The sequence below is a fragment of the Molossus molossus genome, unplaced genomic scaffold, assembly GCF_014108415.1.
Source record: "Molossus molossus isolate mMolMol1 unplaced genomic scaffold, mMolMol1.p scaffold_m16_p_1, whole genome shotgun sequence".
In the NCBI taxonomy this organism is placed as follows: Eukaryota; Metazoa; Chordata; class Mammalia; order Chiroptera; family Molossidae; genus Molossus; species Molossus molossus.
Window position 1 is genome coordinate 213,189,640 of NW_023425344.1, and position 25,817 is coordinate 213,215,456.

At 39.0% G+C, this 25,817-nt stretch overlaps 1 protein-coding gene across 2 annotated transcripts in view; it reads right to left on the bottom strand.

Moving 5' to 3' along the window:
- The window catches only part of ARMH4 (armadillo like helical domain containing 4), a 116,790-nt gene that overhangs the window by 83,419 nt on the left and 7,554 nt on the right, over positions 1-25,817 (bottom strand). Inside the window, exons 2-4 of one of the 2 annotated variants that reach the window (XM_036270034.1) lie at positions 22,906-24,337; positions 17,359-17,610; positions 15,262-15,468 (exon numbers count right to left, since the gene is read on the bottom strand). In XM_036270034.1, the coding sequence (XP_036125927.1) occupies positions 15,262-15,468; positions 17,359-17,610; positions 22,906-24,280 (1,834 nt within the window). In that variant the 5' untranslated portion in view covers positions 24,281-24,337. The remainder of the gene's footprint in view (positions 1-15,261; positions 15,469-17,358; positions 17,611-22,905; positions 24,338-25,817) is intronic. The other variant, XM_036270041.1, reaches the window with a different exon arrangement.

The following is a 25,817-nucleotide window of genomic DNA, read 5'->3' on the forward strand; positions in this document are numbered from 1 at the left end:
CACATCGATGTTTCCCTCTCTCTCTCTTCCTCTCTCTCCCTCCCACTCTGTCTGGACAAAAAATGGAAAAATGTCCTTGGATGAGGATTAAAAAAAATAAAAATAAAAAATGTCACTATTTATTTATTTATTTATTTACCCAAATCATTTGGGTTATTTAGTTGTTGCCAATCTTTTCCTGTTATGCATAGTGTTGCTTTGAACTCATAGATGATCTCTAGTGTGTCTATTCAAGAGTTTCTCTGGGTGTATTCTAAAAGCATAACTGCTAGGTCAAGTGTTCAATGCTCTAAATAATATCTAAATAAATTTCTGTAGCTCCACATCCTCACCAACCTTTGCAATTGTCAAAAGTTAATTTTTTTAAATCCAGTGTGTATAAAATATGTCACCGTAGATGTAACTTGCATTTCCCTAATTACTTCTGAGGCTGTGTCTTAATCATATGCTGTGTAGCTCAGTGAAATGCTTATTCACAGGTTTGCTCCTTTTCCTTTTGGGTTGTCTGTCATCTCCTATTGATTCTTTTGGAGTTCCTTCTATTGTAGACACCAGTCACTTATCAGTTATATGTATTACAAGTACATCTTCTCTAGTTTTAGACATTGTACTTACACTGCCTTTCTCATATCTTTTTAGTTTTTAGTTTTAATAGAGCTGAATTTACCAATATTTTTTATGCAATTTTTGTGCCAGGAAATTTTTTAAATCCTTTTGTGTTATTAGTTCAGAAGGCTATTTTATAATTGTCTCCAATTTTTAAGTTTCACCTTTCACATTTGTTTTGAAACCATATAAAATTGATTTTTTTGTGCATCATGTTACATTCCGTCTGGCTTTATTTTTTTCCATATGGACAACCAATTGTCCCAGACTATTCTGGAAAAAAGAAAATAAGCTTTTCCCTCTGCTCTGCAGTGCCATCACTATCATATATCAAGGACACCTACAGGAGTGTGTCTGTTTCAGTGCTCTCTGTTCTGTTCCACTGGCCATTGTCATGACCCCTGTTCATGACCACACTGAATATATACAGAAATAGTGAGAGCTTTGTAAGTCTTTTTTTTCTTCTTCTTTTTTTTATCCTTACCCGAGGACATTTTTCCACCTTTTGCTCAGGTAGAGTAGGAGGAAGAGGAAGAGAGAGAGAGAAACATTAACGTGAAAGAGACACATCGAGTGGCTGCCACCCGCACGACCAACCAGGGCCGGGGACAAACTGCAACCAAGGTACATGCCCTTAGTGGGAACCGAACCCGGGTCTCTCTGGACCACAGGCCAAGTCTCTAACTGCTGAGCCAAACTGGCCAGGGCAGCTTTATAAGTCTTAATATCTGGTAGGGCAAGTGCCGCCTCCTCCAATTTATTCTTCTTTAGCAATGCACTGGCTATGGGGAGGGGGGCTTTTGCTCTTCCACACAAATTTTACAAGAAGTTAGTCAACTTGTTATGAAATAATGAAATGGAAAAATAAAATCTTATTTTTCTTTTTCTTTTTTTTTTATTCTCACCCGAAGACATTTTTTCTTTTTTTGTTCAGATAGAATATGAAGGAGAGAGAGGAAGAAAGAGAGAAACATCGATGTGAAAGGGACACATCGAATGGCTGCCACCCACACAACCCAACCAGGGCCGGGGACAAACTGCAACCGAGGTACATGCCCTTAGCGGGAACCGAACCTGGTCTCTCTGGACTGCAGGCTGATGCTCTAACCACTGAGAAAAACCAGCCAGGGTTAAAATCTTATTTTTATTACATCATTCTCATATCTTTGGGGCTTTTTTTGTTTTTACAGCTTAAGGTAGAGGCTATTTAGCTCATTAATTTTCAGACTTTATTCTTTTCTAATAAAAACTTTAAAGGCTAAATATCTCCTTTTAAATATCACTTTACTTTCATCTTACAACTGTTGATACACTAGTTCACTATGATTCAATTCTAATTATTTTTATTTTCTACTATGATGTATGATGTTTTTTATCCATAAGTTATTTAGAAGTGGGTGGTGTTGTTTTTAGGTATGAACAATATACCTTTTTTATTTTTAATTTCTAACTGAATTGAAAAGCCATCAGAGAACATGGCCTGCATGTATCATTCTTTGAAATTTATCAAGATTGCTTAAGGACTAGTACATAGTCAGTTTCTGTAAATATTTAATGTGTGCTTGAAGATAATGTGTGTATTCTCTAATGGTCTGGTACAGCATTTTATATATGTCCATTAATGCATTTTGTCTTAAATTTTATTTTGTTTGAAAATTTTAGCAAATCAAATTCAATACACAAAAAGGATTATGCATCATGACCAGTTAGGCTTATCCCAGAAACACAAAGTTGTTTTAGCATTGGAGAAATCAATCAGTGTAATTCACCATATTAACAGAAAGCCATATCACCATCTCAATAGGTGCAGAAAAATACTCAATAAAAGCATATGAAAAAATCCAGTATCCCTTTGAGACCAAAAATCCAATTTTTTAAAAAGTTCTAGCAAACTAGGAAAAGGAGAAAACTGCCTCAAGCAGACAAAGACATCTACAAACACCCCACAGCCTGCAATGTCTTCAAATTGATCTTTCAGGTCACCAACTCTCTTATTGCGTATTCAGTCACTCAATTATTGAGGGTTTTCCCCCAACAATTATATTTTTATGTTCTATTTGATCCTTTTGAAAAATCTACTGGATCATTTTCGTTAGCCTCTTACGACTTGTTCATTTTTGTGGCTTCGTTTTCTATTTCTTTAAACCTTTTATACATGGTTATTGTATATTCTATTCTGATAGCTTTAGTATCAAGGTCCTAGATAGGGAGCAGGCCAATCAATTGTTTGCCTTTTGCTGACTCTCAGTCATGGCTGTTTATTTCCTTGTTTGTTAATATTTTATTACAAGCTTATATTTATTTGGTTTTCATCTTTGAGAAACCAACCAATGGATCTCAGTTGGGTGGGATTGTTTTCCCAATGAGGATTTAATTGGCTTCTGTAGGGAGTCAAGTTGTGATGCAAACTTGAACTTTATTCCCCTTTTAAAGACACAGGCTTAAGTCCAGGCCATAAATAAATAAAAATAAGCCTGCTTGATGTGGGAATTTCAATCCAGGTCCCTCTCCTTGCTCGGTACCCACATGTAGACTCCTGATTTTACCATTTCTCCTGCAGCACCTGTGCATTTCCAGTGTGCTTGCTCCCTATAGCTAGCTCACTCCTTGGGTTTCAGCTCACATTTGGGATGGATCGAGCTAAAAAGTACAACTCTTGGAGATTTTTCTAACTAACATGCACTCTCATTCATACATTAAAGCCTATGCTTTACCCAAGATCATTTTGCTATGGTAGGTTCCGGCAGAGTCTTCTTCAGAAGCTGAGATCCAAATAATGTGCTTTCAAAAGCATCCATATCATCTGTATTTGAAGTGAGTCCAACAAGTTGAGTAACAGCTCTTATTGGCTTCGTAAACTCCACTTTTAATTTCAAATTCTCCAATTTCAAACACTCATAAGAGCATCTGTAATCTGCATTTTTATATTAAATAAATCTAAAATGTTACTGTTCATTAAATATTGTGCTTTAAACATTTCTGTTAATTTATTCAGTTCTCCCTTTTTGAATTGCCTCCTCCTCACAGTGATTTTTAAAAACCTCTTATATTAATATATACAAATTTCATGAAAACTTCTTACTAAAGTTTAAACATCCCATGAACTCTATATTAATAAATATAATAATTAGAAATGTCCTCCATTCTAACCTTAACAATATTTACAAGGTACATGCACGAGAACATAAAAAAGCTTGAGACAAGATCATCTGTTCACTTTAAATACCAGTTGCAAAATGTTTTAGAGTGAGCCCACATTTCAGATAGATGTTTAAATATTTTCTTATTTTGTTTAATCTTACTTCCTTTAAATTTGAGGTTTCTGCTCTTGGTAATGTTATCTCCTATATCTGGTTAGCAAGTGAATATGATCAGGGTACACATGACCATCCTGTTTACTGGTCATGACAAAATCCCTTTGCATCCTTGACACCATACAATTGGTGTTTTCCAATATCTTCTATAAATCCTACCCAAAATCAAATTGTATTCTCAATGGATTAAGCCCTAGAGCAATAATTATAAGTTTTAGAGTCTGACTCCTGTTCATTAAACAACTCACTATGGATTCAGATGACAGCCTTTCATGTATTTCCCTCCAGAAAGTAAGACTACAGCAATACTATTCTATTTCCCAAGGGTGCTATAAAGAGAAACATAAAAGCTATACTAATATTGTATCTATAAATTCTGAACCATCCAGAATAAAACCTTTCTCTTTAATAATTTAGTAGTCTTAAAGGAATAGCTGCTTTAAGCAAACATATACAGAACTTGTATATAGAAATCCATATATACTCAAAACACAAATTATAGGTTAGTTAGGTTGATTATCAATTTTTCAAAACTACATACAAAAGATGATTTCTTCAAACTTTGAAACATGACTCAACTAATCCAAAAGGAGGTTTTCATATTAATTTGTGGAAACGTGTTTGCTTTATCACACCTGTGTGTTAAGCTCCTGGAAACCAGGGGTCCTATCTTTTTTGTGTGTGCCCTATCTCACAGGATCAAGCACTGTAACTTGCACAAAACAAGCAAAAATAAGTTGATTGAGCAGAAATAAACTGAACAGCACTTGAATTATCTTCAAAATAAGTAGTAATTCCCTTAAGGGTTCCAATATAGTTTTTACAATTTATATTATGTATATGCTTCAAATGCTTATGATATCAACTTTTTAAGGAAAATCCACATACATGCTTTAGTCACACTGGGATGGGAGGCGGGCCCACAGGGGGAAATGACCTTCGTACAGATTAACTCCAATAATGTTTCCAGAGAAGGGTCTCCTTCCTCCAGCCTTTCCCTTCTTTCCCTCCCTCCCATCCGGCTTCCCAAAGTGGGTTTAAAGAATCACTTAAGTTTATTGACTTACCCTTACCTGCCTGAGTGCAGCGGTTAGTATGGATTCCAACAAGAAAGAAATAAAGTAATGTTCAACCCCACCATGGGATGCAAGCAATCTAAGCAAATTCCCGCTGAATTTCTAGTAGAATGTGATTGGCAACCACAGCTTCATTCATGTAAAAAGTGCTCAACTTCAGGTCCTAAATAAGCACTGGATTTAATATAGTAGCAACATCAAACAGAGCAAGTCAAACAGGAAGCACATCAATTAAACAAAGTAATGGCCCTAAAACCATACACTCCGTCACTGTCATCATTTACCCAGCACAGGCAGGTACAGGCCGCTGCAGACACAAGGCAGAAGGAGGACTCTGCCCCTGAGGGAGGTTTTGGGAAATTCAGCTGAGAGCACAAAGTGATGGTCAATGGCTGGGAAGATAGATCTATTGTGGACGTGTATATTCATAAAAATAAATGATAGGCAAACACTTGAAATCATTCCCAACACTTTTTTAAAAATCAGAATATTTCACAGTCAGAACCTTGCCCTTATCTTGGAGATTCTGAGATCTGGCATCACTGAGCTCACTCTCCTCCCACTACAATAGGAAGAGTCGCGTCTGGAGGGGAGGGAGTGTGCTCTCTATTGCATCACACTCACAACCCCCTACTGTCTGAGGCACCTTCCTCTTTGCTTACTCACGTTGTCTACCTAGCCCCTGGCCCTCGGTTCCAAGGGGAGGGTGTGAATATTTCATTATAACAATTAACCCACTTTACACACTCACGCACCTGCCTGGATCGGCAGCTGTGGGGGAGGAGGGAGAAAAGGGAGGAGGGGGAAGAGGTGAGTGGGGGAGGGGAGGTGCCCCCGAGGAGCCCAGCGATTCTCCGGACCGCAGGCCAACGCTCTAACCGCTGAGCCAAACCGGCCAGGGCGCGATTCTCTTAGAGACAGCCACTCGGCAAGACGCACAAGTAACACAGAAGATGTGACACTCTTAGCCAGGAGTAACTCACTCCTAAAATACATCACAGAGAAAAATGAAGAGATCGCTCAGTTTAACGTAGAACAAAAAGCAAAGAAGAGAATGAAAACAAAGATTCAGTGGAGCCAGTAGAAGCTGGAGGAGTGGAAAATGAGAATTAAACTCTTATCACTGTTTGGAAAAAGCAACCCTCAGCGGACAACTATTATTTTATTCTTTTCTTTCTGGAAAATGAAAAATCTAATCGTTTTTTTCTTTTGCTTTTACCCAGAAATGAAAGGTTGGTAAGTGGTAATTGAAAAGAAAAGAAAACAACAACAATAATACATAGTAGTACATGATAAGTAATATATAATTTTAATTGCAAAATATTCATATTTGTTATGCATTTACCCCATGTCATGCATGTACTTACTATATGCAAGATCCCATATTATTCTCACACCAATATTCCTGCTTTACACAGAAGGAAAAACTGAAGTAGAAAAAAATTACATAATTTGATCAAGATCACAGTGCTCATTCATTATGGAGCTAAGACAAACTCAGTTATGTCCATTTGAGCCCAGAATCAGAGCTATTTTCCACTATACTGCTCATCAGTGCCGGTTGGGTGGTCTCAAGCTTCACAAAGGAGGTTGTTTGAGCTGAACTGTTTCTGTTTGGCCTTCCTGTCCTTTTAACTTGAACTTCACAGACCTCTATTTATGGAGTAGTATAGCTCTGAGTATTATTTGCCACAGACTGTGACAGAATCTTCCTATCATCATACGAGTGTATCTCTTGTGTGGTGAGAACAGTGTGGTATTGCCTAGACATGAATCATGCCTCGCTTTTAACAGAAATGAGATTTCCTCTGAGAGGTGGGATGTACATGGTGTCAATCATGAAGTTGTCTGGCTGTCAATTGCCTAGGGGTTGTAGGTGTGTCCTGCAACAGGGAAATCAGGACAGACAATGTATGTATGTGGGGATGTAGGTTCCCTATTCAGTGATGGACCCTGGAGGAAACTTATATCTTGATCTTGGCTGTTCTATGTGGAGTCAGGGATGGAGAGGAGAAGAAGATAAGTTACCCTCTGTACTGGAAACAAGCCAAGCACTGAGAAGCCAGAAAGCCCAGCAAGGTGCCTGAAAAAAATTGTTCCAGTGCTTTAGGTATAGAATACGAAGAAAAACTTTCTCAGACAGAGCATGGAGTGGGTCAGGGCACGGGAGCCCTGGGAGCTTGTTAGCTAAGGTAAGATCAGAGAGGGCTTTGTACCTTTTGAGCCTAATTCACTTTATGATTCTTTTATTTTCTTGATTTTATTGCTTTGTGTTCCCTTAGGTTTCAGCCAAATAGTTTTAAATTTTCTATTTATTTCAGTTGAAATAAGTGAAAGTTTTCATCTACACTTAAGCTAGAGTCTTAACAGGAAATGGGACTCAGAGAGCATGGGAAGCAGATACCTTGAGAAAATCCAGAGGCCAGGGTCGGGCCCTCTGTCTACCTGGAGAATCTCCTTCTCGTGCTAAAGCCCTGGAGGTTCTTTATAACATTTTTATAAAAGAAATGTCTGTAGAATATTTTGTTTGCAGGTATCGAACAATGGGGAAGGAGGTGGAAGGGCTGAAGAAGAAAAGGCACTGATAAATGCAGACAGAATCGATGCAAATCTTACTTTCAGGACAAACTTAATGTCTCCAAGTGTGAACATTTTTTAAATCTTATAAGACCATTCAAATCACTGCATTGTATTTTTCCTCCAATCTTTTCCTTTGGGGATATGTATGCATTTACATGTAAAGATGTAGTCTGATGCCAAAACAACTTCATGGTCATGAATACAGCCTGAGAAAGTGCAGCTGATAACACCCTACATGATTTCATACATTGTTAAGGTTTGTAACTGTTTACACTACAATGCAATAAAAAATCTCATGTTTACACCAGTAAAAGGAGAGTTATGTCTAGCCTTATATTGAAAAAAATCATGCCTTAAAAAAAAAGTCTTAATCGTCTGCAAACATCTAAAATGTCTGAAATCGCCACAGCCCATGATGCAGCTGCAAACTACATGTTTGCTTCAACAACTTCATAAAACCCACCACATGTAGAAAGCCCTGCTTGGCGCTCACAGGGATTCTCAGCCCCGAAGTGTGAGCCAGATGCATCACTCAGAACCAATCCATCTACCTGGGATCTGAACATCCCCTTCAAGACAGACATGGTGGTTTCCTATAAATGAAGTATTTGTTAGCTTGAGGCTAAGTACCTGGTTGCCTCTGCTACATTGAAAAACAGTCACTTCTGTTATTAAAAACTATTCTTTTTAAAAAAATTCTTTTTTTTTTTTTTATCCTCACCTGAGGACATTTTTCCATTTTTCTGTTCAGATAGAGTGGGAGGGAGAGAGAGGAAGAGAGAGAGAGAGAAACATCAATGTGAAAGGGACACATCGAGTGGCTGCCACCCACTCTACCAACCAGGGCCGGGGACAAACTGCAACCGAGGTACATGCCCTTAGCGGGAACCGAACCCGGGTCTCTCTGGACCGCAGGCTGACTCTCTAACCGCTGAGCCAAACCGGCCAGGGCTAAAAAATTCTTTTAACAATGGCAGCATTCGTTTTTATTTGTTTATCCTTCTGTGATTACAGACATTTGGGAAAGTTTTGGTTTAAAAACAGCAACAAAATACAACAGATGGGTTGTTATTTCCAAATAGACATTTTTTAAAAATTACCCATAATACGAAGATAAAGACTTCCAGGCCAATGAACACAACACTGTTAAAAACTATGCTTAAGAAATAATTCATCAAACCTCAGAGGAAAAGGGGAGTGGGGGGGGAAGAAAAACCAAAGAACTTATATGCATATATACATAACCAATGGACACAGACAACAGTGCAGAATGGGGAGGGGGGGACAGGACGGGGAGGAGGGTGTCAATGGGGGGAAAAAAGGAGGGATATCTGTAATACTTTCAACAATAAAGATAAATTTTAAAAATAAAAAATAGCTAAATTAGAAAAACCTACTTGATTACATGTGTGTAAAATAATTATTGCTAATGTTTATAATGCTTTTCATGTTTTTGGATTTGTCACTATTTACTTTCTTATTATTATCAATAGAACAATGAATATACTAAACCTACAAATCTATAAACATAAACACAATACAAACACACATAAGACTCACAAGCATAAATATCAGTTTGTTGTTTCTCTAAGCTGAGGCTAAGCCCTCTCTTGTCAATCTGTAAGTCCTTTTACTGTAATTTTTTTCTGTTATATTTTTCTACCTTGCATTTCTGCTATTTATGTATCTGTCTTACTTCTTACTAAAATGTATGCTCCCTAAAGAGCAAGATCTCCCATTTCTTCTTTGTATTATCTAAATCACCAAATAATTATAAAATGCACAAATAAATAAATAAATAAATAAATAAAACTGCTGAATGTATACAAAGTTAAATCCTTTTGTCATCATTATGTAAAAACTCATGAGAGTCTAAGGGAGAGCTTACTACGCAGAGCTGGTGTTGGGCAACAAAGGTGGAAAAAAAACAAAGACAGGGAGAATCAACTGTAGAACCATGTTTACTTATGGTGATTATACCAATAAATGAATTCCTTGCAATAAGGAAGCATACCAGAAAACTTAGAGTGATTTCAGTTATCTTTCTTCAACAGAAAAATTTATAAGCAATGCTTTACGGTAGCATATCACAATATTGACTTTAAATATTTTTACAATACCACAGGCTATGTAAGCAAATGTGATGACCATCTGAGTGCCACATAATTTACTGTACATTCCTACAGAGCATAAAGGTACTCAAGAACAGAGATCTCTCATAAATGCCAGAGAAAGTATGATGACTTCAGGACAAGACAACGAAGTGACTTACCATAAAAGGCCATCAATAACTGAAATCACCAACAATTCTGGGTTTCCCAGTCTGTCACATAATACACTTGAAAATGATGCAAAGAGGAAAACTAAAATATCTGGTAATATTATTTGATGTTTCATGTTAATAGAGCTATAAATGAATTATTTTTTATGCAATTCCAATTGCTTTTGCCAAAACAGGTGGTGGGGGTGGTAGGCAGGAGAACCCAGGATTTACTTACTAAAATCAAACAAAGGGCACATCCCACTGAATTGAGGACTCGTTCCCACACCTTCCCCACTTGTATGTCATTTTAGTGGCTCTGCTACTGAGAAAAAATTTCATCCAAAGCATTTCCAAGAATAAAGGCCAAAACTCATACCCATTCTTGACATAATTAGAGTGAACATCTTTAACCTCATACTACAGTGTCACAAGTAGCAATGATAGTTCAAGTTCACCACACTCTACTTGATCTTTAATAGCATGTTCCACACCACAGCACCCAGAGGTAAACCACATAAACTCGGTTTCATGCATGCGGCCTCGAGACAAGATTCTGAATGCTCCTTCTCATTCATCCATTCTACCATGACTTTTCTGTTGGATACCAAGAATTAAAAACCTCTTTACGTATTAAAAAATATTATATATTTTTAAAGTAATTCCCCAGCAAGTCAAGTACTATGGGTTTGTTCCATAAAGTCTGTAATAAATGGGCCTTTTGAAACAGAAGGAAATGGGAGTTGTTTCAGATAATGGCACTGAATTATACAGCCCCAAGACTCAGAAAGATACTAAATTAGGACCAGTCAGATCAAGAATTCACCTTCTCCAGAGCAGGGACACTGGTATTTCTTCTCTTGCAGAAAGAGCCATAAGCTAACCCAGAGTCATCCTTGAGAATCCAAGCAAATTCACGGTGTTCCCAAGTCTGTCCGGTCAGCACCAGGGCAGGTGCCAGGTGGTTTCTCATTTCACTCTAGCTGGAAGGCCCGGATACTGCTTTCCAAACAGTAAGGGCGGAACTGCTGGGGTTGGGAGGAAGGGTTACCAAAACCTTAGCCACACTATCTCAGCAATCTCTGCTTTTGTACTTGTCTCCCACATGCTAGGACCCGGTAAAAAAAAGACCCACAATAAATTGTTTTCTGAATATTAAATTGTTGAATTACTAACTTTGTACCTAACAGAATTATTGTTATAATTTTACAGCACAGATGAATTTCCATCTTTTGTGGGAACACAGGAAAGGCTAAAATAAGTGTGATTTATTTAGAGTAAATAGATATACTCGGTTAAATTTCTAAAATATAAAAAGCAGCCCTGGCCAGTTTGGCTCAGCGGTTAGAGCGTCGACCTGCGGTCCAGAGAGACCTGGGTTCAGTTCCCGCTAAGGGCATGTACCTCGGTTGCAGTTTGTCCCAGGCCCTGGTTGGGTCGTGTGGGTGGCAACCACTCAATGTGTCCCTTTCACATCGATGTCTCTCTCTCTCTCTCTCTCTCTCTCTCTCTCCCTCCCACTCTATCTGAACAAAAAATGAAAAAATGTCCTCAGGTGAGGATAAAAATTAAAAAAAAATAAATTAAAAAAAAAAAAGCAGCACTCCTTTAAGTACGACATATTGAAAGTTCTAGTCCATTTGACATAAGCATGAAAACATTTTTATACTTATATCAAATAGTTAATCCAAATGAAAAAATTCCAAGTAAGTTTCATAGTAATTAGAAATTTTACTTGATCATTCTGGAACAGAGAAAGAAGAATTTTTGACAAAAAGGATATCAACCTATACAGAGATCATGTCCAAAAACCAGATTATGTAATAAAAATACACACACACACACACACACATATAATTTGTCATTATCTTATTTTAAATAAAAAATTAGAACATGTTTGTCATGTTTATATTTCAACAGCCCCAGCAGAGTTATGCCTGAGATAAGTATAATGCATTTTTATCATTGTGAAAACATTTATTCCTTAAAAAAAAATACAGAGAAGTAAAGAGTATCAGGCAAGATGCAGACCAACTGCATTGCTTCAAAAATCAAACTGCAGTTTGGCTGACAAGGTAAAAGACCCTGAAATAAGCATGAGGCAGTAGCACTTACACGGCGGCTTTCTGCAGAGGCTGAGAAATGTAAAACCCATCAAAACTTCTCCCTCCACCACTGCACATCACTCCGGCGGGTGTTCCAGAGACAGAGCACATTTGCCTTCAGAACCAGCTGGAAAACTCCCCTGGTATGTTTTGAATTTTGTCTCCCCACCCCCCAAAGAATATGTTCGAGTCCCAACCCATGGTACTTATCAATGTGACCTTATTTAGAAATAGGTATTGGCACATACAATCAAGTTAAGATGAAGTTATTGGGGTGAGTCTTAATCCAATGGCCGGTGTCCTTAAAAGATGAGGAAAATTGGGGCACAGAGACACAGACCGGGAAGGTGGCATGTGAAGATAAGGACGGAGATTAGTTATGCTTCCACAAACCAAGGAATGCCTGAGGCCACCAGAAGCTGGAAGAGTCTGGGGACCATAATCCCCAGAGGTTCTGGAGGGGCATGGTCCTGCCTATACCGTCCTTTCAGAGTTCCAGGCTCCAAAACTACAAGAGAATAAATTTCTGTTCTAAGCCACCCAGTTTGTGGTACTTTGTTATGACAGCCCCGTAACACATTCCCTTAGTTATTACGTTGTAGAGCCGTAAAGGAGACAAGAAGACGGGGTGCCAAGCTAATACAATTTTAGGCTCACTGGGGCCATTAATATCCCTTTAAAGATAAACACTCAGAAATTTTTACAGAGGTTCTTGCTTCTTGGGTATCTGGTGTCTGATAAGGGCAGGTCTCTTGCCCAAACCCCACTGAGAAAAACACCCCACTCTCTGGAGACGTGCTCCTATCCCCTAGTGGGAAGGACGATGTTAACATAACATATACGGAGTTTGATAAAGTAATTAAAGGAAGACAGATCTTAGACTGGAGAACTGCATGTCGTTGGTCAACATATCACAGAGATTAAAACTTGAAAGGTAGATAACTTGACCTGGCGCTACTCACAGTTCTAGGTAAGAATACATTGTCTTCCTCTAGCTATAATCCTCTGGTAGGATTAAATGCTTCACCCAAAGACTCAAGCTGACTTATATTCCCGGGCAAGATGGGAAAGCATGCATTGAAAACGGAGGCCTCCACCGCGGACCAGGGAGTCCCGGGTTCGGTTACCGCTGGCGGCACGTACCTCCTCTGCAGTTTGTTCCCTGGCCCCGGCTGGGGTCGTGTGGGTGGCAACCAATCGATGCGTCTCTCTCACATCGATGTTTTTCTCTCTCTCTTCCCCCCTCTCTCCCTCCCACTCTCTCTGAAGATAGGTGCAAAAATGTTCTCAGGTGAGAATTAAAAAAAAAAAAGAAAATGGAGGCTTCCAGTACAGCCAGGAATCTGGTAGGTTTGTGAGTTCAAATAAGTGGTCATGTCAGCTTTCAGAGTGTTAGATGCACCAGCATAAAAGTAATTGTGAAATTATTAATGTATTCTAATAAAACATAAAGTGCACTCTCTGATATTCAGGAGAAAAGATGTGCTCATTCAAAATCTTAAACCCCACAACGTCGCAGAAAGAATCTTTTCAAACCAAAAATGTCATTTGTAAGCCTTGACAAAGATTATAATTTAGATCAGAAACTGACAAAATATATTCTCCAAAAGAAGTTGAAATTGAGTTATGTAGAAAAACTGAAACTCCAGGATACTTTAGACAAGTTAAGAAAATTCTCACACATTTCAATACAACTGCCACCATCTACTAAATATAGAAAATTCTTGCAGTTTCATAAGTATAGATTATTCAGAAATATAATTTTTCTTCTGTGATTTAATGAACCTTGCTGGGCAAAGCTGCCATCTCTAATTCAGGTTAATTTGGAGAAACCTGCCTTTTCCAGATGGCATGGAGAGCAGACAGTTAATAGGAGACTGAACTCAAAGTCACATGATTTTTATCTTAATGTGAAGTGCAAGAACTGCTAGCCTCTGAGCTCGCTTTGATCCATTTCCTAAACCGGCATTCTACTCTGGAATTCTGCACACTACTCAAAAATGACATGTTTCTCTGTCAAAAAACTACAGTGTAACCCTGAACATCTGCAACAGAGTCTGCTGCAAACCTGGCTGAACCACCTTCCCCATGGTGGACGAAATATAAAATAACAGCATGTCCCAGGTCTTCACCGCATCAAACACATGGCCAATTTCGTGCCCCAAAGCCTACCTGTCTTCCAGATTCGTTTAAGAAACCCTGCCTACATCTCCTTGGATATTCCGCACCTCCAGCCAGGAGCTATTCACCTGCCAAAATGCTGATTAATGAAATGGCCTTTCGTCATATGTCCAGGCTTCCTGTTTGTGCAGCTGTGCTCCAAGCATCTTTTTCATGCTCAAAGCCAAAGTCTTGGAAAGTATAATTTGGCATGAATTTCTCAGACTTAACAGGTGAGGCAACTGTCTATTTCCAAATAGTGAAACATCCTCACCCAGACATGTTATGCATAAAAGAGAATAACCCAACATGAACAATCCATACTAAAGCTTCCATCCAAGAAAATCGGGTAGAGAAACTCAGGTTTTCCATGTAAACCAGTAATCTCAATACAACTGCATACTGAACTCATGTAAAGCACTCTTTTAAAACGCAGATGCCTGCCCTGGCCAGTTTTGCTCAGTGGTTAGAGCGTCAGCCCGCAGACCAATGAGTCACAGGTTCAATTCCAGTCAAGGGCATGTACCTCGGTTGCGGTTCGTCCCCAGCCCTGGTCAGGTCATGCAGGAGGCAACCAGTCAGTGTGGCTCTATCACATCGATGTTTCTCTCTGTCTCTTTCCCTTTCTCCCTCCCTCCCACTCATAATAAATGGAAAAATGTCCTCAGATGAGGAATAAAAAAATAAAATAAAAAATAAAATGTGAGTGCCAGATCCCGTCCCACACCAACCAAATCAGAATCACTGGGAGAAGGATTCAGCATTAGGCTTTTTTCAAAGCTCCCAAGATGATTCTAATGTTCAAGCAATTGAGAAATGCTTGCTCTCTCTGGCACAAAAGTAGCCACAAACACAACATAAGTGAACATGTGTGACTGTGTTCCAATACAGCTTTCTTTAGGAATGCTGAAATTTGAATTTTATATAATTTTTCCATGTCACAAAATATTATTCTTCTTTCGATTTTCTTTTCAGTCATTTAAACAATGACTGACCATTCTCAGCTTGCAGGCCACACAAGACAGATGGCAGGCCAGATTTGGCCAGCCCCTGACCTACACTGAAGATTGAATCCACTCCTTAATCTTTTCTCAAAACAGCTTTTGCTCAGTGACTCATTCAATCCATCCTAGGAAAGATTCCCTTCAAAGCACGGATACCTTCAGATTCAAGTTGGTCCAGGCCATATGAGGCAGCTGTGTTTACACGGCTAATGGATGGAGCAAGGGTTCTCACAGAGGATGCCTCAGAATCAGAAAGCGCTGGGGAAATGCTGGGTGCCTCCTCCGTTATTCCAGGGGGTGTCACTGGAGAGCCCAAAACTGGTGTGAATAACTCCTTTGGCCCTGTGACTGTGTCCATTAGGTCTGCCAAACACAAGAGACAGGACTTGACCCAAAGATGATCATTTTGGGAAATGTACACATAAGCTTTTATTTTACAAGCAAGGAGTGATTTATGACACTTAGACCAGCTCCCCCTTCCTCCCATGTTGCATCAGTCCACCTACCCAAGGCAAACACTTTATCTTGCAGGGAAATATATTGTCTCATATCAGCACTTTTTTTTTTATTATTTCAATCCCCCCTCCCCCATGTATTCTACTGATAATATTTTGGATTAAATTTATTATCAAAAATAGAAAATTTAACAAAAATGTATTAAATGTATGCCAAAGACTACTTTAAAATATAAAGTAAATAGTAAGAGTAAGAGTAGATCTGTGTCTGGAATATGCTCAAGTTCAAAGCAGCCAAAGTTAGCCCCAGGTCTTCCCAAACCTCAAAACTCTAGGACAGAAGTATTTTGCAAGCCTGGTTGGTCATCAGAATCATGTCAATATCATGATTTCCACATATCCCAACTGACTGAATTGGACTCTCCTTAATGGTGAAGCCTGAGAAAATATTTTTAAAAGCTCCCAGATATAGATTCACAAAGCCTCATATATATATATTGCTATTGGGAGCATCAATTGGTGCAATCACTTTGGAAAACAGTGAGGCATTGCCTCCTAAAGTCAAACATTCGTACATTTTATGACCCAGCAATTCCTGTCCTAGGTATAGACCCAGAAGAAGCTCCTGCACCTGCACGGTGGAGAACGCGAGAAAGAAGACTCATGGCAGCAGTGTTCGCAATAGCCAGACCTGGAAATCACCCACATGCAAATCACTAGGAGGGACTGGAGGAAGACTGAATGAATAAACTGTGATATGTTTTCATGATGGAGTATTAAAAGCAGTCAAAGCAAAAGAGGTAGAGTAAGTAAATCTTAGCCATAGAATATTAAGTTAAAAAAAAAAAAGTAAGTGCCAAAAGGATTATCTACAGGACAATACTGTTTTTATAAAGTTAAAAAACAACTAAAAGTTTTAAATGTATAATTTTAGGAGTCAATATTGACCCAATAAAATGAAAAGAAAAGGAAGTCAAGGAAATGATGAACCCCAGATTTGGGATGACGTTAACAGAGGAGGAAGGGTTGAGATAGGAAGGATCATGGGGCTACTTGTAGGTTACTGACAGGCCCTTGGGGTTTTTGGGGGGGGCAGGATTAGAAGGTATTTACTACATTGTTAAAAACAACTCAGTTAATAAATAAAAGTGGGCATTACTTAGACCAATGATGAGACAGACACATGAGGTCAAAATATAGTAATTTTGTAATTATTAAAAATTTCAAATATTTTTAATTACTGACTATAATGTTTTGTCATTCTGACAATCACCCAGATTTGAAAACTTCACTATCTATAAGATATCAGAGCATTTGAGAGCTTCCTATACAGACAACAGTTGGTATATTAAAATAACCTATAAGACAGATAGGCATTATTTAGAGATGAACAAACCAAGGCTTGGAGTCATTGAGGAACTTACTTGAGGCCACAGCAGTGGTGAGGGCCAAAGCGGGGATTCTAGCCCCTATTCTTGCTTTCTTCTCCCCGCCCCCGGGCTCCTAGCAGCCGGAGTTCTCAAAACAGGAGAAAGGTCTCAGGAGGTGAGGTCTGGCCTCCTCCAGCCCCTGAGGTGATCCACCAGGTGGTTTTTCTTAGTAAGTAAACCCTTGTTCTTTGAGGCTCCGTGACTTCTGTCCAAATAAGAGTTCGCCTCCCTTTACTGTCTACTCTCTGGGCGAAGTGTGTGTGTACCCTGGTCACAAGGCCGCCTGCCTCCATCATTCCATTGCTTATCCGTTCACAGAAAAGATCCACCCCCATAACACGGAGTCCAATCCCTCCCCCCTTACAAACCTTCCACAGTGGGAGTGACTTCGAAAGACAGAGGCACAGCTGTCGTGGAGACTGGAGTGGCCAGGGGCTCCTGTCTTCTCGACAGCTGAGTGGCACCGGAGGCCGACGTGGCCGCGGGGGGCTCTTTTCCTTCCTCCGCCTCGCCATTCGCTCTGCTCACTGGGAGGGGAGAAACCTGCAGCTCCGGGGTCACCAGTGATACAGTGGCTTCTGCCTCTGGAGCAGCTGTCCTCATCTCTTGACTGATGGTGTCTTAAAAGAGAAGAACAACATTTTAAAATTGATCAAATTCTTATACTTTAAAAAGTCGCTATGTAATCGATAAATTGGGGGGGGGGGAATCAGATATTTCAGGGAATGGGAAGGCAAAGGAGTCACTCAGGAACAAAATGCCAGTAAATGAATGTTCTCAGGGTTGCTGCTTTCAGGAGTAGTGAGTCCATCTAAGACACGGATAAAGAAGTTAATGTGAAAAAATAAACACATAAAAATAAAGTTAAAACAAAATAGGAAGATCAACGGCTGAGCTCCCTTTTAGGAATATCAACATAATCCATTTGTTGAGAAACAAATTATACAAAACTAAGTTACACGCAAAAAATTCTCAGAAGCATGTGTATATATTAATTTTCACATTGGCATTTTTGAAAGTTAGCATTATGAATTTAAGGGATAATAATTCCAATAACTAATGTTTACTGAGTTTTCATTATAGGCCAAACACACAAAAAGCTAAGTGCATGGTGGACATTGTCTTATTTTATCCTCCCACATGTATAACCAGAAGTAAGTATTAATATTAGTCCATGAAAGCCGTATATCACAGTGATCAAGAATGCAGGTTCAAGAGCCAATTTGCCTGAGTCTGAATTCTGACTCAGCCACCTACTAGCTGTGCGACTTTGAACAAATTACTTAACATCTCTGGGACTTGAGTTTCATTAGCTAGAAAATGGAAAGAATAGTATCTATCTCACAGAGTTGTTACAAAGATTAAATTATATAACACATGCAAAACGCTTGGAACATGCCTGGTACTTGGTAAGTATTTAATAAATATCAGCTACTATTACCTGTTTTACAAGCAACTTCAGTTTAAAGAAGCTAAGGAACCTGCCAAAGTTTACACAGTCGGTGCTCTTAACCAATGTGCTAACTATGACTGTCAATAGAGGAATGGATAAAGAGATTGTGATATTTATATTCCATTGTATAGCACTGAAAATATATCACACATTACACAATGGAATATTCTTCAGCCATGAGAAAGAACATCTTGCCATTGCCCAAGGAACAATCTGTAGATCTGCAGTTGCTTTTAGATCATAAAAGAGAATGAACAGACCTATGGGATATAAGTATCTATCTGAGGTCCCTTTCTTTACATTCTAATCCCTGTAAATAAATTATTAAAGATTATTTATAAGGGTCAATATTTGCCTCCTTCTTAGAGAGAAACTAAGCAGCAAATTTTAAATACTGAGCCACTATTAAAATTTAATTTCTAGAAGACCTGGTTATCTCTCTTTTTAAAATACTAATTCTAGATACATAGTATATTAGCAAGTCCGGTAGGTCACACAGTGAGAAAATAGCATTCTAGGGATAGCTGGAAGAGTTTCCTCTAGGTTTTTATTAATGACATCATATTTCCAATTACTTAAAAATGTTTCACTGGAAACAATTTATTTGCTTTAAAATAGTGTTTGTAGGTTTTTCTATATAAACAGTTCCTTTTCCTGGTCCCCATTCAGTTTGGACTATTTTTTCTTTTGAATTGAAGAGACTTTTACATTTGATGGACTGATATACCTGGTTAGAGGACAATATGAGTTACAGTGAGATGCTTACACAGGCTTCACGTTTGCACTTTGTGCCATTGTTTAAGTTTTGCTTTCTTTTTTCTTTCTCCAACGAGATTGCAAATCTCTTGAGAGCCAGGATTCATTGCCCTTTTCTTGCACCTAGGACAATGCTTCACCATAAAAAAATAATAATGTATAGTTTTATCATTTTAAGCTGTAAGCATTCTTTATGTTGCCCTCATTTTTGAAAGCATAATGAACACTTTTGAGAACAAATATAAAAAATAAATGTACAGTCTATGGCCATAGTTTCATGAAATAGCAAGAAATATCAAAATGACATAGTACTCTGGATAAGTGACTGCTGTTAGAGAAAAAAGAGTGAAACCGAGAAATAGTGATAGGAATTTAAAAAGTAACATCCAGCCCTGACCGGTTTGGCTCAGCGGTTAGAGAGTCAGCCTTTGGACCCAAGGGTCTCGGGTTCACTTCCCGGTCAAGTACCCTGGGCAGGGTCATGTGGGAGGCAACCAATCGATGTGGACACATTGTTTCTCTCTGTCTCTCTCCCTCCCTTCCTTCCCCTCTATCTAAAAAAAAAAAAAAAAAAAAAAATCAATGGAAAGGTATTCTCAGGCAAAAAATACATAAAAATGAAAAAAATAACATCCAAAATTTCTCTAACAAGCAAAATAGACAGAGTCACAGATAGAGAGCTATGTGGGGCGGGGGGGGGGGGTGGGGTGGGGGCTAGGTATGGGGTTGGTGATTATGGGGGGAGGGATTGAGGAGAGGGGGTAGAAGAGTGTATAGGGAGATAAATGGTGATGGAAAATATAAAATAACATAAGAAGTGAAAAAATATTCTCCACATTTCTCATTCTTTCTACTTCCTGTAAAGATCAAATATAATAATAATTATAGATTACTTTTAAAACTTGTCCACTGAACCAGCTGAAGAACAAGCTGAATCAGAACAATCTCAAGACACTCACCTGTTCATAATATCCCAAACACCAAGGAATCATTGCATATCCTGAAGACGATAATGTCCTAAGTAGTAAATGATTGGCATTTGAGTAGCTTATTTTTGAAAAATACTTATAACCACCAGAAAATGGATTGAAAGCTTTTTGGCTATTCCCTAAGTACTATCGTCAAAAATCTCAATTTTTCACATTTTTTATTACTCTATGGGACAAAGAAATTAAAGCGAAAGGAATTATTTGACTGTTCCTCTCTCTACGAAGAACATTTAGAAGCTGTTTGATTAATCTGTACAATACAGGCAGTCAAATAGGATAACTCCAGACTAAAAGGTTCTCTTTCCTCCTTCCTCATCCACTGAACTGTATAGGCACCAGATATGGCGCTATGTTCTGGAAATAAAAAGAAAGTGCCTATTAACTGAGGCAATTACAATTTAGTAAGGAGCATATTCAATGATCAAAATAATAATCTGACAATTACCAGACTCATTTTACTTTTTAGGCTGTATTGATAGAAGGCAGTGTAAGTCTAGTACATCAGAATCATGGATTCAATTCTGCAATGAATGGCCCGGAACTATCTGACTTAATGCTCCAGGAATATCTTAGTGCTACAGAGAATTGAAGTAAACTTCTTGTTCTGTCATATCTGAAACCTTCACGGTCGTGTGATCCCAACTCTCTTCGTGGAACTTAAAAACCAACTTACAAAACATTTTCTGGAAGCTTCAATGAAAACTTACATTATACTAGGTCTTTTAGTCTTAAAAAAATGAATTGGACATGTAAAATTCAATCTTTTATCATTTTAATCCCATCCCTATAACACTTTTTATAACATATTACTAATTTGATGTTTTCCATTATCTAACCAACCACACATAATAAAAGAAAAATATTATCCATCAGCAGCAAATGTAAGGCTGGTCAGCTCACAACATTCCTGATGTAAAGGCCTAGAGAGTGCAAAGTGCAGAACCATGACAGCAGAGAAGACTCGTCTGTGTTAGTCCCCACTCCCCCCGCCCCCCTGCCCCAGTTCTAGATGAACTTCCTTTTGGAAAAACAAAGTCAAAAAACTTATATGGTTAATAGTATAAGATAAATATTTACCTAAAATTTTTTGGTAAAAAATATCAGAGATAGGAGTATTTTTACACCAATGTGTAAGTTAGCAACCTACCTTGTTTATTATACCACTTAAACATATAGCTAATGCTTTCACATTTTCCTATATATTGACACATTTTCATAATAAAATGTTTGAAAAATATTCAGTCCATACAGAGTTTCTCAGCACTGTTGACATTGTGGCTTAGATAAATCTTTGTTGTTAGGGGCTGTCCTGTGCATTGTAGGATGTGTAGCAGCACCCTCAGCCTCTGCCCACTGGGTGCCAGTAGTCAGTAGCACTCCTCTGTTGTGACAATCAAAAATATCTCCAAACATTGCCAAATGATGGGGGGGGGGGGTACAAATCATTCCCAGTTAAATCCCACTGGTCTATATGCAGGCATTATATTGGGGTGTCATTTATATATAAAATATATTTGTATTTGTTTACTTTTACTTTTCATTAGATAAGTTATTTTTTTGCCCTGGCAGTTTGGCTCAGTGATTAGAGTGTCAGCCCGCGGAACAAAGAAACCCAGGTTTGATTCCAGCCAAGGGCACGTACCTCAGTTGCTGTTTGTCCCCAGCCCCAGTGGGTTTGTGTGGGTGGCAACCAGTCAATGTCTTTCTCACATAGATGTTTCTCTCTCTCTCTCTCTCTCTCTCTCTCTCTCTCTCTCTCTCTCTCTCTCTCTCTGCCTCCCACTCTGTCTGAAGATAAATGTAAAAATATTCTCGGGTGAGGATTTAAAAAAAAAAAACTTAGAGAACTTTTTTTTTAACAGAGATCCAAAGTAATTTTAATGCAAATAACAAAACAAGTTAGTCTGTCTCCATTTATAATTTCTCAATGAAAGAATTACAGTGCTTTATAAAAATGCCCTAAAATGTGCAAAATACAGTTATTTCTAATACAGTTGTTATCAGTAATATAATTGGTTCTAAAGTTTGCTTCCTGGACATCTCAGCTAATTTTCTTTGCTGTTGTTCTTGGATAACTAATGATAAGTACTGAGTGAGGGCTGATTCTGCCTAAGGTAAGAAGATTAGATACTTTATCCCTCACACCACCACCTCTTTCCCATCTCCCCAGTGAATGTCACACCTCAGGGGGAAGGCAGCTCTCATGTTTCACAAAACCTTGGCATCACAGATGGGTGTGGGCACTGAATGCTACACAGTTGTGGCAACCAGCCAGGAAAATCCATGGGATTGTTGCAGATTCTCACGTATCCCTGAGGTTTCAGGGAAGAAAATTCATGCGTTGCTTGGGAATTAGGCTTCCCAGATGTCTGGTTCTGAGGGTTGTTTGTTTCCAAGGTGGCCACCAGGAAACTACAGAAAATCTACCTGGGTAGAAAGCTTGGGGCACTGTAGAGCCACCTTCTTCCAGAGGCTCAGATAGCATCCTGCACGTCGCAGGGTGGGACCCACACCCCCACCCACCACATGCCTGGTGAGTTTTCCATCAAGGCAGGCGGTGGCATGGTTAAGTTATTTTTAAATCACCACTTTTAAAAAATAAAACAACACCTAAAACGTGTACAAAGTTATATGTCAATTATATTTCAATTTTAAAAAATAATAAAACCAAATGAAAGCGTTCCAAATTAAACAAAGCTTGGATTTGTTTCTTTTACCTTTAAGTGTATTTCTCAGGGGTTGATGAGCCTCAGACTCATATTCTGAGATGGGAACAGTGGTCTCTAAGGAAAACATGGCATTATTTTCCTTAGTGGATTCCACGGAGTCTGCAGTATCTTGCAACATGTTTACAATAGAGACTTCCATATCCTCCGTCAGACTTGTAGGAGTGAAGGAAATCTGATCGGTGAAGGCAGATGATCGCCCATCCCCACGTGCTATTAGCAGGGCTGTCTCCGTGTGTGTTTCCCCTTCAGGCAGCTCCAGGCCCATATGTGCAGCCTCTGTCAACAAAGGTCCGTCCCCGTCCATACCTTCCACACTGCTATCGGTTACTTGGGCTGTCGCAGATGTTTCCATTCTCATCTGAGTCTCTGTATTGTCCCCAAGCTCTGGGGTCTTTATCTGATTTACACTCTCTAATTTGGTGTCATCCCACTCATCGCTTACAACAGACGCATCTGGACCGGCTGTGCTGATGCTCGCTGTGACTTGTGGCACTCCCATCAGGCTGTCAGTCTCTGGCTCAGCATCCAGGCCGTCCACCGAGGTTGCAAGCCCATGCTTGGGGGCCGTCGCCTGGGTATTGTCCGCCGTCATCTGCAAAGGCTTCTCCCTACCAGACACGAGGCTTCCAGGCTCGGTGCCCACTATGGGCTCAACAGCAGGAAAGGAAGTCGTCCTACGATCTGTGTCTGCTTCAAATTCCTCAGTCCTTGGATCGGTGGTTAGTATTTTGTTAGCATCCACATAGGATGAAGGCGAATGTCCCAGACTAACGCCTCCTTGACTTTCAGTTGTGAACAACTCATTATCCACATACTTTAGAAAACCTTGTGTGGTTTCTGTGGTCCCGTCCACAATGGGCTGAGTGTTGGTACTACTAAAGGGTTCCCCCTCATCAATATTCCAAGAAGCAGCTGCTGTGATAGGGTTGGTCACCATGGCCTTGGAAAGCAGGCTTTCAGGAGACTGTCTGTCTGGGTGGCTGGAACCAAACATGTCATCCCCCGCTCGGCCCACTGGCTCAGTCGCAGTGTCAAGGCCGGGGCTATTAGGCTGCATGAGCCCAGCTCCCATAGAATGAGTTTCTTTGTTAATAGGAAATACTTTATTTAATGGCATTGCTGAGGGTCCCGCTAACACTCCCATTGGATCTTCAGAGACCACCGGTTGGGGCGTGTCCTTTGAAGTAATGGAGTTATTTTCTAGGTAATCCATGCTTATGCTCTCGGGCTGCCCTGTTGTCTCCTGAACATGTGCGATCTCCCTTCTCTCCATTTGGGGGAAGGCCAAGCACTGTGTGGCACAGTCAAGAAGCAGAAGGCTACAGAGCGCCAGGCACATGTGTAATACAACTGGTCTTCTCATAGTGGAAGAGAAACGTGCACATAAAATGGCCGCGTGGACACCTGCAGTGATTGAGTCCTGCAGAGAAACAAAGCACATCAAACTGTCATATAGAGATATTTTGTAAGTCAGCCCCTTTGAATTAAACCATAAGTAAAATCATCTCCTTGACTTCATGCTCAGAGGTGGTACGAAAGAGAGAACTGTTCCATTTCTTTGTACCTTTGAGACGTGGATAACCCAGTTCATTTCTCCCTGCTGAATTCTGCATGATTTCACTTGATGCTCTCTAGAAAAAGGTACACATAGTTCAACAACTCAGTTCATTGTTTCCTAAATAGTTACTTGAAGTAAACTACCCTTGAAGTCACATTTGCAATATTCTCCCCAAATTCCCCTATTAATCATGTAGTCAAATGACTGCAGAAAAGGTGACTGCAGAAATGTCCGGGACATAGAAAGTAAATCTTACATTTACTTACATTACATTCAAAGAACCTTTTAGGTACATTTTATTTTGTGTTGTTGTTGTTAATCCTCACCTGAGGACATGTTTTTCCACTGATTTTTAGAGAGAGTGAAGGGGGTGGGGGGGGAGAAACATCCATGTGAGAGAGACACATCGACTGGTTGCCTCCTGTATGCACTCCAAACAGGGCTGGGGATCAAACCTGCAACCCAGGTATATATCCTTGACCAAGAAGCAAACCCGAGACCCTTTGGTATGTGGGATGACGACCTAACTACTGAACCACAATGACCATGTATTTTAAAATGTGTTAAATGTCATCACAAAATACTGGATACCAGCAACATTCAGGAGTTTAAAAATATATATAAATGATTTTCAATTAAATTGTCTTTAAAATGCTTAAATTATTTATTTTCTCTATAACAACTATAAAAATTACGAGCAAAACTTTCATGTTTAAAATGTAGGAATTAGAAAAAGTAGGAGAGTTCATGTAAGTGTATTTATTAAAAGAAATATTTTAAGAGAACCAAAAAACATTTTAAATTAACAATCTTTACTGAAAACACACTATTGTAATATTAAGATTCATTGTATTTTTTTTTAAACTACTCACACTCTCATCACAACTAAAATTATATCAAAATAAATCATTTCTCCCCAAACTTAAGAGTTTCAGGGTTGTTGTTTTTTTATCTATTTGGCTGAGTAGGGCCTTTTCTTTCCCATTGTCAGACATTTCTCAGGTGCTGCAAGTTTTCTAGAAAATTAAACCTCGAAATAAAAATTCTAAAATAAAAAATGTATCTTTATAAAAGTTTACCTTTTCTTTCTTTCATGTGTAATCATTAAATTATCCAGACTAAGTATGTGATATGCACACATAAAATATAAAATTTTACATTTTCATAAGGCATTTTCCCCTTCAGGCGTTCAAAGCTTTCACACCGTTATCCTATCTAGTCTTGCAGATCTTTTTGAGACAGAGAAAAGGTCAAGTCCTTAGTCCTAGATGGCTGCTGAGAAAAAGAAGGCTGAATTTTTCTGCTTGAGGAAAGGGGAGCCCATGGATTCAGAGCTGAGGTG